Below are 16,306 nucleotides of genomic sequence, written 5' to 3' on the forward strand. Positions count from 1 at the left end.
GTCTTATTGATATATGGCGGATTCAGAACCCGGATGGCCGTGCATATACATGTATGTCTCAAGTGCATCAAACATTATCCAGAATTGATTATTTTTTTATTTCAGATTCCTTGCTTAAGTGGAGGTGGGTGGCCAAAATTGAGGACATTATAATTTCGGATCATGCGGCCATATCATTAAATTAAAATTATTACCTGAGCTTCTTATATCGGAATTACATTTACTTTCCCAAACATTTAAGTAATAATGTTAGCTTCCAATGTTGGTTGCGCCAAAAGTGGACAGAATTTTTTAAAGATAATGTAAACTATCTCGGGAAAATTGAAGTTTTCTGGGAGGCAGCTAAAGCTGTTTTACGTGGTGAGATCAAATGTTATATGTCACATTGGAAGAAAAAATGTAGTCACATTGGTAGACAACTAGCCAACCATGTCAAAAATGCCTATAGTTCATATATAAATAACCCTATAAAACATTATTGGGATAGATATGTGAGAGCGAAGACACTTCGAGATATTCATCTCAAACAGAATAGCGCTCAAGAAGACCTTAGATTTAAAGCACTATATGGCGGATACACCGGAAGATCTGCTAAGTTTTTAGCTAGGATAGCCAAAGCTAGCTCTAAACATGCTATTTCTGCCATTAAAAAGGGCCAAAACAGGTATACTAATTATTCAGATATTGAGAGAGTGTTTTTTGAATTTTTTCAAGAATTATATAAAGCAGAGCCCCACAATACTTCAGGGAAAAAAGAATTTTGGGATAAGATGAAGGTACCGACATTATCACCAGAAGTTATGAGTACTATTAATGCCCCCATCCTAGATGAGGAGATTCTATTCGCCATTAAGAAGGCTAAGTTAAATAAAGCTTCTGGGCCCGATGCGCTTCCCATAGAATTCTACAAACCCAAGCCTTACCCATTCTGAATAAGTTATTTAACTTTTATTTCTCGGAAAATACTACATGTTCACCATATTTCGCTGCAGCGAATATTTCTTTAAATTTAAAGAAAGGCAAAGATTCTGAACTACCGAGTTCATATAGGCCCATTTTGGTCCTTAATACCGATTACAAGCTCTTAACCAATCGACTGAAACCACATAACGGGGATTTAATTCACGTAAACCAATCATCAGGGTTCATGCCAGGGTGGAATCCGGTAAGGAATATGAGGAAAGTCTTAGTGCTTATAGAATCTCTTTTGGAATTAACATAGGGTATCTAGATCTCATGAGATTCAGGATAAAGCCATTTTAACGGTCGATGCAGAGAAGGCTTTTGATTGGATTAGTTGGGAACATCTGTTTTTCTCTTTAGATCAATTCGGACTGTCAGGACATTTTAATAATTATATTAGATTAATTTATAGTTCTCCTGCATCAGGAATCATTATTAATAATATGACCTCCCAACGGTTTATTTTACAGAGAGGGACTAGACAGGGCTGCCCACTCTCTCCCCTCCTTTTCAATATTTGTTTGGAACCTTTAGCTATACTACTTCGTCAGGAATTAGAAGGTATTTCATTGGCAGGTGACAAACTGTTCCTGCTATTATACGCAGATGACCGGTTACTATTTTTGTCTGATTTCAGGAATACACTGCCAATACTGCAGAATATCATCCAACAGTTTGAAATTGGCGGAAAGGGGTCACACCTGGATCTGCCCTTTGGTGAGCCTTGAAGAAAATCTCTCATACCTCTCCCTTTAGCTTACAGAACAGATGTGGTTTTCATTATTATTATTTGATCATAGAGTTTCACACTTTGCGCTCAATTTTTTTCTCACGAAGGGGCACACATTTAAAGCATGTATGAGAGTCAAAATAAGAGCAGACCTACATATTCTGCAGGAAAGTGTAGCTTCTGGTTCGCTTATCCCCTACTATTAACATTTGGAGAATATGTGCTAAATCACTAGGTAAAATAAATGTCTAAATCCTATGCAGTGCACTAAAACAGAGCCATTAAACTTGAGTCCCCCAGTGCAATAGCTCCTTAAAAACAATTCTCCCCTTAATCACCATGATCCAAAACCCTTAAACTCATTCTCAAATCTTAATCATGTCCCCTAAATAGCCATGCACCCCAAACCCCCCCAATGCAATTAACCCCTTTGTTTGCAATAGCAGTGAGGATACTAGGTTTTCATGTACTGTTAATTTTGTAGATTCGATTTAGCTATATCTGTTTCACAATAACTAACGGATATCAGGCTACTTGATACAACCTATGTACTGTGAACCTATAAGGCCCGGCCTAAGATTATAGTGCACTTTTGAGGCGTCGATAAAAGCCGGTAGCCATTTATAGACTTTTATATTTATATGATACAATCATATTCTTATCATGGTCTATTGTTTAAGAAAATGAGTAACTCACGATAGTTAGGTAAAATTAATAGGGTTAAAGACAAGTCCAAAAAGTCTCTAACTTCCATTTCCAAATAAGAGGTTAAGACATGGAGCTCCTTGCAGATGCCTGATGCGACCTCACAGTTCGCCAGCTAACTCCGCCCCCAGCATGCAGCATTACATATATGTTATCTAATGGGTAATCCCCCATGTGTTCTTGAATAGTCTTCCTTTTAAATGTCTTTTTTAATTGTTTTTGGTTACCACCAGTAACATTTTTTTTTTTTTTTTTTTTTTTTTTTAAATTGTGTAGTGAAAATGATCAATACCCATTTTCTGTGTTATGAGAAGTTGCTGACCAAACTGGTAACGGTTGTGACTTATAATTTTTTACATATTGTGTCTTGTTATTAACTAGATTTAATATCTGAAGAATCCTAGAAACCCGTTTCATGCTCGAGTGAGTATTATCAGGAGTTAGTTGAGAGTATCAGTAAGAAAATAAACAAATATTTTTTGCAGTTACTTATGAACTGAGCGTTTCTTCAGAGAAATGCCATCAACTTCATGGACATGAAACTCAGTTTGCACCTGTGATATGGGCTAAAGCTCTAGCATTATCAGGCCCCAACGGGGCACCCTTAGCCCCAACCTCATATCCTGTGCACTGCATGCTTCAGTCAATTCAGACTGTAACTAACCCCTTCACTTCCAAACAATAACATAAACGTCATACATGATGGCATTATTAACCCAACTTGCTTTATTAAGTTTAAAACCATAAGTGGAATTTTATATTTCTATTATAGCTAGTATATAAATTGCTACCCTAGAGAAGTGGTAATTGGATATATTAGGGATATATTCAATGAGGCCTGAAATATGGATAAGGCTACCCTGAGTATTAAATCTCTACAGGATGGTAGGTAAATCAACCCCCCATCATGGTTGTCGTTTTGGGTGTGTTTGAATCCTTTTATTGTCCTAATTTATATCACAATTTTGCTTGTGATCTTCCTGAGATTGCTTGTTTCCAGTGAATATGTTGTTGTCAGATTAAAAATACAGGGTTATTTATGTTTTTGCACAATTATGATTGTGTATAGAAAAGAGATGCTTTGCTGTCCTGGTATCGCACCATTGCATGACACCACCAATACTTGCAGATCACACAGACAAATTCTGTAAACAAGAAGACCCACAAGTTTGGTAAACCCTAATATACTGTATATCGCCTAGACGGTGAAGCATATATTTTCCTTTTCAGACTGGTGGTAAATGGCTTTTGTTGCTCATGATTAAAATTTTTTAAAGGGACAGTCAAGTTCAAAATGTTTTTCCTGATTTAAATAGGGATTGTAATTTTAAACAACTTTCCAATTTACTTTTATCACCAAATTTTGCTTTGTTCTCTTGGTATTCTTAGTTGAAAGCTAAACCTAGGAGGTTCATATACTAATTTCTTAGACCTTGAAAACTGCCTCTAATCTGAATGCATTTTGAGCACTAGAGGGCATTAGTTCATGTGTTTCATATAGATAACATTGAGCTCATGCACGTGAAGTTACCCTGGAGATAGCACTGATTGGCTGAAATGCAAGTCTGTCAAAAGAACTGATATAAGGGGGCAGTTTGCAGAGGCATAGATACAAGGTAATCACAGAGGTAAAAAGTGTATTTCTATAACATTGTTAGTTATGCAAAACTGGGGAATGGGTAATAAAGGGATTATCTTTCTTTTTAAACAACAAAAATTCTGGTGTTGACTGTCCCTTTAACATTTTATTTTGAGGAAAAAATATGCATACATAATATTTAGGTGCTGCATTTTTTTTTTGTGTCATTTTTGTATAATTTACTTAAACCATGAATCAAATTGATTACAGGATGCCTTAGATGGGTTTAGATTGGAGATGCAGATTCAATTAAACGTGAGAGTTATTTGATAGCATAGACTTTGTCACATTCTGTAGTCACTGAGACTAGAATTCAGTTTTGACCATTCGAGTAAGTTGTGAGTTGAAGGTCACCAATTTACAACATAAATAGAACTCGCTGCTGTAACCTGTAATGTGTGGTCCTATAAAGAAACACAAAGAACTGGAAAATTTAGAGTCCCACATTTCAAAGTGCTGAATATAAACTGATACATGAAATGTTTTTCTTAAAAACAAAGTTTTGGGAAGTTATATATTTTCAAAGATTGTAATTCTATATTACATGTTTATACTGAACTGTTTGTTTACTGTGTGATTATTTAACATGTATCTATTAAAAATATATCTATTAAAAATCAGCTTTACTTATCTCTATCCAGCCTCTAAGTGTATACTAGTTTTCTTAAAGGTACAGTCAATTCAAAATTAAACGTTCATGATTCAGATAGGGCATGCAATTCTAAACAACTTTCCAATTTACTTTTATTATCAAATTTGCTTTGTTCTCTTGGGATTCTTTGTTGAAAGCTAGGCTCATAAGCCCTCTAAGTCCGCTTCTTAACTCAGTTCAATTTGACAGTTTTTCACAGCTAGACAGTCCTAGTTCATGTGTTCCATTTACATAACATTGTGCTCACTTCTGTGGAGCTATTTATGAGTCAACACTGGCTAAAATTCAAGTCTATTTAAAGCACAGAGATAAGGGGGCAGTCTGAAGAGGCTTAGATACAAGGTAATCACAGAGGTAAAAAGTGTACTAATATAACTGTTGGTTATGCAAAACTGGTGAATGGGTAATAAAGGGTTTATCTATCTTTTTAAACAATAAACATTTTGGAGTAGACTGTTCCTTTAACCACATATACTTTACTTGCTACTTCTGTTTGTTTCTGTATACTACTTTTTTTTTCAGTGTATTTCACTGCTAGTAGCAAAGTCAGTTCTAATAAACCGACAGACAATTTAATAGATAAAAAATAGTTAAAGGGACAGTCAAGTCCAAAAAAAACTTTCATGTTTCAAATAGAGCATGTAATTTAAAAAAAACTTTCTAATTTACTTTTATCACCAATTTTGCTTTGTTCTTTTGGTATTCTTAGTTGAAAGCTAAACCTAGGAGGCTCATATGCTAATTACTTAGACCTTGAAGGCCGCCTCTAATCTAAATGCATTTTGATAGTTTTTCACCACTAGAGGGCATTAGTTCCTGTGTTTCGTATAGATAACATTGAGCTCATGCACGTGAATTTACCATGGAGACAGCTCTGATTGGCTAAAATGCAAGTCTGTCAAAAGAACTGAAGTAAGGGGGCAGTCTGCTGAGGCTTAGTGGCCCAGTCCTTATCCCTCTGAGTTGTGAGGTTATATGTTGTCACACATTGATACAAAACTTTACAAAAAAAACTACAAATACCTTCCAGGCACCCAACAAATGTTCAGCTTATATAGAAAATGTGATTGAATATTAATGGCCAGGCTTGAATAGGAAAAAATAACCACATGGTTTTATGTTTAGGGAATAAAATTATAGTTTTGAGAAGCTTTACAATTTGAAAAATAAGAAGAAAGGAAAAGAGAATGGGAGTTCTAGAGAAGCTAACAGTGTCATCCATAATCTGCAACTGCATGTTTAAAAACAAATAGATTCATCTGTCTTTTTTCTATTTCTTAAAATGAATCAGTCGTTTAAAGCCAGTATATTTTATAAGATGACAGTTGTATAGAGTTAAAGTAGACATCTGAGAAAAATAACTCTATACACTCTTTAAAAATAAGAAAACTATGTCACTAGTTCCTATGTTATATGCAATGTTACCAAGGGGGTTACCCAATTCATTTAAATAAAACTTCTATTCCATCCCTATAAATCTAGTGCTGAAATGTGAATACTATAAACAAATGGAGGAATTGAGCAACTGACTGTGCTCACGAATAAAGAGTTCAGGTGTGTATAGTGTGCTAAGGAAGGCTGCCACCTTCGCGGCATGCAGTGTTATAGGATCCTCAATGTATAAACACATCCAAGATAGTCCCCAAATAGACCCAGGATAGAGATGCTTTCTGTATAATTTGCACAGACTTAGAGCTCATAGGCAAAGAGACATTTTCTGATAACTGTTAAAGCAGCGCTCATTGTGTAAAGTCAATTGGTAACTGCATGTCCCAAGACAGAGATCTCTATGTCAGTTACTTTTTCACTCACTGTCAGCTTCCCACTTCAGCAATCGATAGCGTAGGGGTGAGAGTATAAAGAAATCACATGCAGTAAAACCTCCAAAGTTAACCGCTACCGTAAGATATCAACAGGAAGATAGATATATATATTAAAACATCCTGGCAGCTATTATGTGTGCTGTAAAGCTGTTAGCGGTAAGCGGATAGGATACTGCCGGGTCCCAAGCTCCAAAAAGCCAAATAAGACAACAGTCCAGGGGCAAAAAACAACAGAGCCAATACTGTAGATATGTACTCACAATACCGGGGATCTGGAGAGTGGTAGTTTCAGGTTGTAGTCCTCAACGCCGGGTGCAGCACAAACAGCTTATTGCAGAATAAACACTGCTCAGCCTCTCACAGTAGCACACTCCTCCTCCAATCAGTGTGAGTCAGCAGGGTCAGCTGGAGCCCAAATCGGCCCGGAGAAAGCCAGACGGAAGTGGAGTCCCAGTACTCCACAGAAATGTGCGAGAAAAAAGATGATCCAAGGCTTTGTCCAGGAAAAGGGAAAAACGTTGCACTCAAGTTCAAAACATAAAAAAGCCTTTATTATACAAACATAGGATAAAACAGGTCACAAAATTATCTCTGCATAGAGATCTAGTACAAAAGGTCTGACCGGTTTCGGCTCAGAGTGGCCGTAGTCATAGACTGATAACAGGTGTTCAACACAGAGCACCTGATATACCTGTTAACCACTCCCCCAGTGGGAGTGGTGAAAAAATAAAACCAGGTTAAAAACAAACTAGTATCTCAAAGCAGTACAGATGAAGGAATTAACATATATATATATAATACATAATATATGTACATGGGTATAAATAGAACAATTATATAGGGAAATAAGTTAAACACATAAGTAACAAGAGCAATATGCTAAAATGTTACTACGAATATCGGCAGAGTTATCCTATACAGAAAGCATCTCTATCCTGGGTCTATTTGGGGACTATCTTGGATGTGTTTATACATTGAGGATCCTATAACACTGCATGCCGCGAAGGTGGGAGCCTCCCTTAGCACACTATACACACCTGAACTCTTTATTTGTGAGCACAGTCAGTTGCTCAATTCCTCCTTTTGTTATATTACACCCTGACCTAGAGTTCAGCTCACTTCCTCTATGAGAGTCAGAGGGTTTTAACCTATATAAGCTACTTCGTGTGGGATCGCACTCATTTCTTCAAATATTTACATTATTAAAGCATTAACCAGTTAAAGTAGCTGTTGGCACTTTTTCCTGATTTATGGACAACATGTCACAATCAGATTTATTTTTTTCTCTTAATGAGACAGATGAAGAGAATTGGGATTCATTGGAATTGAAAGATGTGTTTGAAAGTGATACACCTAACACTGTTTTGGGAGATTTCTTTTATGATCTAGAGAATCTAAAGAAAAAAGAACAAAAACTCAAGTGGGACAAATGGATTCTATCTAAATATATTAACATGAAAATGATTCCAAGAGGTCTAAGGATTAACAAATTTCCTACATATGATGTAAAAGACCCTGGTTTTATAGAAAGATGGAACCAAGCTTTAACAGACTGCTCACTTAAACTTATATCCTTATTAATTGAATACAAGGATTTACTATTGGCAGAGGTTAAGAATAAGATAACTGCTTTACAGGGTGATATGAATAAATATAAATTGTGTAATGTCTATCCATAATATGATGCTATACTCAAGAATGTTATGGAAGAATCTAAGAAATTAATTATCCATATTAAGCATTCTAAATACATACGTGACCAAAAAGATTATAGCAATGGTACGGTTTACATCTGGCGTAAAAGGCAGAGAGGTAGAGCTTGGTCACAAACTACTCATAAATCTACGGCGCAGAGTGGGGGACAGGCTACTCCATCTTATAAACCTAATAAGGTGAATAAGAAATCCAACAGAGTGATTGGATCTAAACAGGTTGTATTCTCTGACTCAGAGCCTGAGCATACCGATGAAGATAGATTTGCATCCAGTTTTGATGATGAGACAGGCTCAGCCTCTGAGGGAGAGATATCTGAATTATTGGAGAATACTGTACAAAACTCTTTGCCTAAAAGCATCCTGAAATAGCCTAAGGGGGCTGATATGGGAACCATCCCTAAAAGGGGTGGGAGAGGAAGGCAGAGAAGAGGTTGGTCTCATTATTCGCAACCTAGTATTACTAGGGAGTCTATGACCAGTGAAATGGGACCCAATACACAGGTTTTTCAGTGGGCACAGAAACAACCCAGAGGGGGAGGGAGAGGCTATTCACAGAGGAAAGAGGAAACAGATGTACAGTTTCAGAGGTACCCATTGAGAGAGAACAGGAATACCAGGGGGCACAGGTATCAGTGAATGACTTTTCGGTAATTAATTTATCCTCCTATCAGATAACCGATGTTGAGAGAAAAGTCCTAGGATATGGTCTTAACTTTGTCCCTTCCAGGGACTTTGATCTATTCCAGACTATATTGGATGTAAATAAAATGGTAAGGGACCTTACCCTGAGGAAGTTCTTCTCAACATCTACTGATAGCGCATCTGATACTTCATTTACACATGATCAAGAGAGGAGTCAAGCTGACTTATCGTTCAGTGATGCCTGTGCTCTGACAGACCTTGAAGATTTGGGTGGTACACAGGAGGCGAGATTAACCACCTCGCAAACCAACTACCATCAATACAATTTGAAATCTAGGTCAAACTTTTATCCGTTGCAAACTAGGGGTAAAGGCCTGGAAGTTTTTCACAAAAGAGTCATTGAAGATCTCACTGCACTGGATAAATCCAGCAAATCAGACCGTTACTCTAATTTGTCAAGACCAGAAAGAGAGGCAGTAGCGACCCTACAGAATAATAAGCAGGTGGTCATACGTCAGTCTGACAAAGGGGGCAGTGTGGTTTTGCTGGATAAAGACATGTACATTAAGGAGGCCTTAAGACAACTTGAAGATCCTGAGGCCTATATGGAACTAGCCAGGGATCCCACAATGCAGTATAGAGCTATTCTTAGGGACCTTTTGGATGATGGGGTGGAGATGGGCATTTTTGATGAACAGACATATGACTGTCTAATGGTCGATAGTCCTGTGGTGCCCATCTTCCACCTCTTTCCAAAGGTCCATAAGAGCCTAGTGGATGTACAAGGTAGGCCAATAGTGGCAGGGATTGGCTCCTTATTGGAACCTCTATCCAAATGGGTGGACCAATTCCTTCAACCCCTAGTTTAAAAGTTGCCAAGTTTTGTTAAAGACACAACTCATGTGCTCTCTAAACTTGAAGACGTGATTTGGGAGTCAGGATACAGCTGGATTACTATCGACGCTGTGTCCTTGTACTCCTCTATTCCCCACGAATGTGGCCTAAAAGCAGTATCTTACTTGCTGAGAATGGAGACTGACCTCTCCTTGGAGCATAGGGAGTTTGTGCTGAGAGCGGTTCATTTTCTACTCCAGCATAACTTTTTTATGTTCGAAGGAAAATTTTACATCCAGAGACGTGGAACCGCTATGGGGGCCAAGTTTGCCCCCTCCTATGCCAACCTATTTATGGGTTGGTGGGAGTGGTTCCATGTCTTTGGAGGTAATAGAGACAATACTCGGTATATTGTTAAATATCTTCGCTATATAGATGACCTGTTGGTCATCTGGTCAGGCAATAAAGATCAAGTAAAATCGCTGGTTGACACGTTCAACACTAATAATGTGGGCCTGAGTTTCACCTTTGAGTGGAATCAGACCAGTGTCAACTATTTGGATGTGACCCTCAGTTCTGATGCTCTAACCAGGGGGGTGTCCTCATCTCTTTATAGGAAGCCTATTTCTGGGAACACGCTGTTGCATGCCAGAAGCAGTCATCCTCGGCATGTCTTCAAAGGCATTGCTAAAGGCCAATTCATGCGGATTAAAAGAAATTGTTCCAGGGAAGAGGATTTCCTTAGGGAGAGTGAGGAACTAAAATCTAGATTGAAGGACAGGGGGTACCCTAAGAATTTGATACACAGGGCCTTCTCTGAGGTATCGGCTATGGACAGAAAAAGTGTCCATGGTCGGCAAAAAGAAAACAAATCGATGCATCATCCTTCTTCTAGGTTCAAACCTACCCTGGTTACGGCCTTTTCTAATCAGTTCAATAAAGTTTGCAAGGTAATTGAGAAGAACCTGCCCATTCTCCGTGGTGACACGGTTCTAAGGAAAATTATGGATGATGGCTGTAACTTTATTTACAAAAGGAATCTAACCTTGGGTAACATCTTGTCTCCCAGTATGCTGCCACAGAAAGATAGTGGCAGCTCCTGGCTGAAGGTAAAGGGAACTTACAAGTGTGGTAAAAGAACATGTAAATCATGTGACCACATGTATGTTTTCAAAACATTTACTTCAGCCCGAACGTCAGAAGTGTTTGACACTAGAGGTTGCATTAAGTGTGGCAGCAAATATGTCATATACCTCATTGAGTGCACAGAGTGTAACAAGCAATACGTGGGCAGAACCACTAGACCTGTGGGCAAGCGAATTAGGGAGCATCTCTCTTATGTCTCACAGGAAAGGGCTGCCTCTGCTTTATCTAAGCATTTTTTGGAAGTTCATTCGGGAGATGTTGGAACCCTCAGGTGGCAGGCTATAGAACAAGTGTCCAGACCACCAAGAGGGGGCAATTTGTTCCATATTCTCTCTAGACAGGAGATTTATTGGATACATAGGCTTGGTAGCCTGTTGCCTGAGGGTTTCAATTCCAAATTTGACATAATCAATTTTTGGCATAGATAGTGGCTATGCTTTACTATCTTATTTAGTTATTTAACTTGCATAGAGTTGCCTATATCAGTCTACTGTGGGTGCTACTGTTAGCTTTAGATTATGTGGAAATATTTTTTCAGGTTATATTATGTATTTAATTTATGAGTAACCACCTATTTCATATAGTGATTTAGTAATTTAAAATATGTATTTTTTACTTTTGTACTTTATTTTTATGGAAGTCTCATTATTTGATTATTTAGTTATGTATCTGACAAAATTTATTTTCACTATCACACTATGTATGTGCATTCCCACTTGTATATAAATATCTGTATAGGATAACTCTGCCGATATTCGTAGTAACATTTTAGCATATTGCTCTTGTTACTTATGTGTTTAACTTATTTCCCTATATAATTGTTCTATTTATACCCATGTACATATATTATGTATTATATATATATATATGTTAATTCCTTCATCTGTACTGCTTTGAGATACTAGTTTGTTTTTAACCTGGTTTTATTTTTTCACCACTCCCACTGGGGGAGTGGTTAACAGGTATATCAGGTGCTCTGTGTTGAACACCTGTTATCAGTCTATGACTACGGCCACTCTGAGCCGAAACCGGTCAGACCTTTTGTACTAGATCTCTATGCAGAGATAATTTTGTGACCTGTTTTATCCTATGTTTGTATAATAAAGGCTTTTTTATGTTTTGAACTTGAGTGCAACGTTTTCCCTTTTCCTGGACAAAGCCTTGGATCATCTTTTTTCCCGTACTATAAACAAATATATAAAAACTTAAGGCATAACTTGGGTCCATATGTAGAACCCTCCTGTCCTGTGCCGTTTATCTAACCCTCATTTCCCACAATTCTATACTTTTTATCCAAAGCTGTTTAAGTAATGCACATGGCTGTCTGATGTTAAAGGGACAGGAAACCCTTTTTTCACGATTCAAACAGAGCATACAGTTTTTAAAAAGATTTTTTTCAATCTTACTTATAATGTCAAATGTGCTTGGTATCTTTTGTTGAAGGAGCATCCATACTGGGATCTAGCTGTACAGATCAGGTGAGCCAATGAGAAGATGCATATAAATGCAACCACTAATCAGCAGCTAATTACCAGTAGTGCATTGCTGCTCCCGAGCCTACCTATGTATGCTTTTCAACAAAGGATAACAATCAAATTAAGCGAATTTAAATAATAAAAGTAAGCTGGAAAGTTGTCTAAGATTGCAGACTCTTATCTAAATCATGAGTCTAATTTTGACCTTACTGTCCCTGACATTAGGGAAGAGTTTGCATTTATTTACACTGGCTACAGCTTGGTGTGTGTGTTTATGTAAGTTAGGGATACTTGTTTGGTTACATAAAGCGTTCCATATTGCTAAATCATTGTTCTTTTGGAGTGTGAAAATATCACTATACTTTACTAGTAGTTAATAGGCTCATTTTAATTTCCTACTACTGCAATGTCTTATTAGTATGGAGTGTGCAGTGAGTGGCCTAGCTGACATTTTCAGATTCTATGAATTTATAGCTTTATACCTTTGTAATTGTCTGTTCCTGGCACCTTGGTAGCTATGAATAACTGGTGTGAATGCATGTCCTGCTACATACAGGATGTGTAACTGTGTTTCTTAGATCAATTCTACTAAATTTAAATATTTTATTCAAAGGCTTAGGAAGTAAAAAGAAGTTAGAGATCAATTGTATAATCAACTATTGAGATTTTTAGTGTAATGGTTCACCAAGAACTGCAGATCTTCTGTATCTCTTGCTTTATTTGCTTTGGTAATTAACAAAATGTATCAAGAGGGGCTACTGTCTTTTTATTGCTTTTTTATATAATTAATCCTATACAATATATAGCATTACATTGTGTAGGATACAATTGGTGATGTCTATAAAAAGTGATGTTCAACTACAAAGGCTATTACTAACCTAAAATGTAATATGTATTCATATTGTTACATGCTCAGAACTCCAGCACTAGCACTCATATTAAACTGAGCTGTATAAATCTCTACTTGTTCTGTGAATAGGGTTAACCCTTTAGGCACTTATGTATGTTACATTCCAAATTTAAAAAAAAATGTTTACACCGTTTTTATTATATATGATATGTACTTTACAATTTTGCTGCCTGAAATAATTTCCAATACCCTTAATGCAGCATAAACATAAACAAGACACCGTGAAACAGAGTTAATTCACAATTTATTTATTTTTTATTGATGATAATTCTAAACCTGCATCACTCTAACAAGAGGCAGTGAATCAAGAAAGAAGCTCTGAGGAAGCTAATGAAGAACAGACAATAAATGACCTCTATAGTACACACATTTCTTAATTTGATATAGGAAGTGAATAGACACTTTAATCAATGTTTTGTGAAAATGGTCAAGCACATTCTGATCTTTTCAGTGTTTGGACAATGTCCTTGCCCTCATGTGTCACTTTACAGGCATATAATTCATGCGTTTTCCATTCAGAGGTGGGCATGGTGAGGAAGCTGCTCTCCATATACAGGTTATCACTCTGCTTGCCAACTTCTGTGGTTGTCACACTTTCATTCTGCTCTTGCCCATCCACCAACCATTTCACAGTAACAGATTTGGGGGTGAAGTCACTCAGCAAGCACACGAGGGTGGTTTCGTCACTAGTTATCTGCTCTTCAGAAGGTAGGAATATGGATACTTTAGGAGGCTTCACTTCACCTGCTGTGCCGGAGAGAAGAGGGAAATTATGAGAAATGAATAAACTTTAGTTAGTGCATATAAAGTGACACAGTCAAAAGCAAGACCTCAAGGCCAGATTTACAATGCTTGCGGCATTTTCTATGCACAGGTCATATGCTTTAAAGTTTTTCAATTCTAAATAATATCACCAGGAACAAGAGCTCTATTTTTATACTACACTTGACAAGATCCCCCAGTACATTTTCATTGGTTAAACACACAACTAAAGATTACAGTGAGCATATTACAAGTTCTCTTTACTGGACTAACAGAAAGCCTACCCTCTCTATATTAGGTGTCCCTAGGTAGCAGCCTTCATTTCAAAAGAGAAATAAGGTCTTAAACTGTCTGTTTTCTTAAAAATTGAATTTCTAACGATTGTTCATCCTGCTTTTAAATATTAGAATGTCCTTCAAATATCATCTTGCAACACGTTATTATAAAATAACCACAAGACATTTAATAACTGAACGGATTTCAGATTACGTTTGTATAATCAGTATGTACAAAATTGGAGCTATGAGTTTAGGACATAGATTGCACTCTGCTTGAAAGGATGTCAGTGAGTTAGATAAAGCCACTCTCTACAGAGAATTAAAACCTAAATAATCCTTATCCATTAAAACATTCACATTTTATAAAATAGAATATAGTCAAACAATACATGAAATTAATAGCTTTCCAAACAACCAAGACTACTTAATGTGATTCATTGCAATTGTCCATTAAAACATAACTTGCTACCTAATTCACTTATTTATTTTTTAATATATAACACACGGCTGTTATTCACACTTTGCCCAGCACATAGGCTCTGACTGGCACACGGTCTTGTAGACACACTCTGACAGTGGAACATGCTACATGAAAGAGAGTCAGGAATACTCTGCAATGCTCTGTTAGGAGCATTCCATCAATTAAAGGGACACTGAACCCAATTTTTTTTCTTTCGTGATTCAGATAGAGCATGAAATTTTAAGCAACTTTTTAATTTACTCCTATTATCAAATTTTCTTCATTCTCTTGGTATCTTTATTTAAAATGCAAGAATGTAAGTTTAGATGCCGGACCATTTTTGGTGAACAACCTGGGTTGTTCTTGCTGATTGGTGGATAAATTCATCCACCAATAAAAAAGTGCTGTCCAGAGTTCTGAATAAAAAAAAAACCTTAGATGCCTTCTTTTTGAAATAAAGATAGCAAGAGAATGAAGAAAAATTAATAATAGGAGTAAATTAGAAAGTTGCTTAAAATTGCATGCTCTATCCCTTTAAGTGTGCGCTCAGTTACAGACACTAAACACAAATTGACTAAAAATAAGGAGAATCTCTATATTGAGACAAATCCTTCTATGTAATTCATTAAAGCACATTTGTTATGTTTTGATCAACTCTCTTAAGGGACTCCATTTCATTATATAATGATGAATTAAAGAGAATAGTCTTACTTGAGAGATCTTTGACTGGTATTTTTTTTTAAGCCCACTTAGTTTGCTCAGTCACATGCACAGTAATACAAGTTACACTCTAAAAACTCATTTCATACAAACAATTTACTTACTGAAAACACTTTCACTGTATAATACATGTTAGATGAATTAATAAATATATTAAAAATCTGTGTTATATTGCAATAATATTGTTTTTGTAAGATACAGAAATACAAATGTTGCTTTAGCCTATGCTAGTGTGATGCAGTAGTAGCGCACACCATAGGTCATGTACCAGAATATCATACATTTTTCTTTATCAGAAACTGTGCGGTATTTTATAAGAATATTATAACCGTTAAACAGTCAGTAATATTCATTTCCAAGATACTTTTTATGCAGTTTTCCTTCTAAATAATAAATATAGCATATCTTTTTTAAAATTGAATAGATTAAACGATTGGGCAAAACTTTATTAAAGAAAGCAAAATCTAGATCATTTCAATAAATTTGTATCAATTGCTGTTTTGAGATGTGATGCTTTAGTCGAGTCCAAACTGTCCTTATATCATATAATATATGTTGTCAGAGAAATGGTAGAAAAATATGCGAATGATCAGCAAATAGATGGTTTACATTTTGGATTGGTAGACATGAAGTAACGTGATATAAGATTTGTTAGAAAGAGCAGGACATCAAGCAATATAAAAATACAATTTTCTTACACTATAAATGACTGTAAGGAAACATGTAGTAAACACAAGCAGATGTGATTGTAATGATACTGAATTATAACTACAATGGAGCTATAATGTAAAAAAGGTCACCACTTACCTGCTAAGAACCTGTAGGCACAAACATACATTAAATATAACCTCA

The 16,306-nt window shown here is 36.4% G+C and overlaps 1 protein-coding gene across 1 annotated transcript in view; it reads right to left on the bottom strand.

The window, feature by feature from the left end:
- Nucleotides 1–13,492: 13,492 nt before the first annotated feature.
- IGLL1 (immunoglobulin lambda like polypeptide 1) overlaps nucleotides 13,493–16,306 on the bottom strand; it is a 71,231-nt gene continuing 68,417 nt past the window's right edge. Inside the window, exon 5 of the mRNA XM_053700520.1 lies at nucleotides 13,493–13,981. Coding sequence (XP_053556495.1) covers nucleotides 13,662–13,981 — 320 coding nt within the window. The 3' untranslated portion in view covers nucleotides 13,493–13,661. The remainder of the gene's footprint in view (nucleotides 13,982–16,306) is intronic.

This window comes from Bombina bombina, chromosome 2 (genome assembly GCF_027579735.1).
Source record: "Bombina bombina isolate aBomBom1 chromosome 2, aBomBom1.pri, whole genome shotgun sequence".
NCBI lineage: Eukaryota > Metazoa > Chordata > Amphibia > Anura > Bombinatoridae > Bombina > Bombina bombina.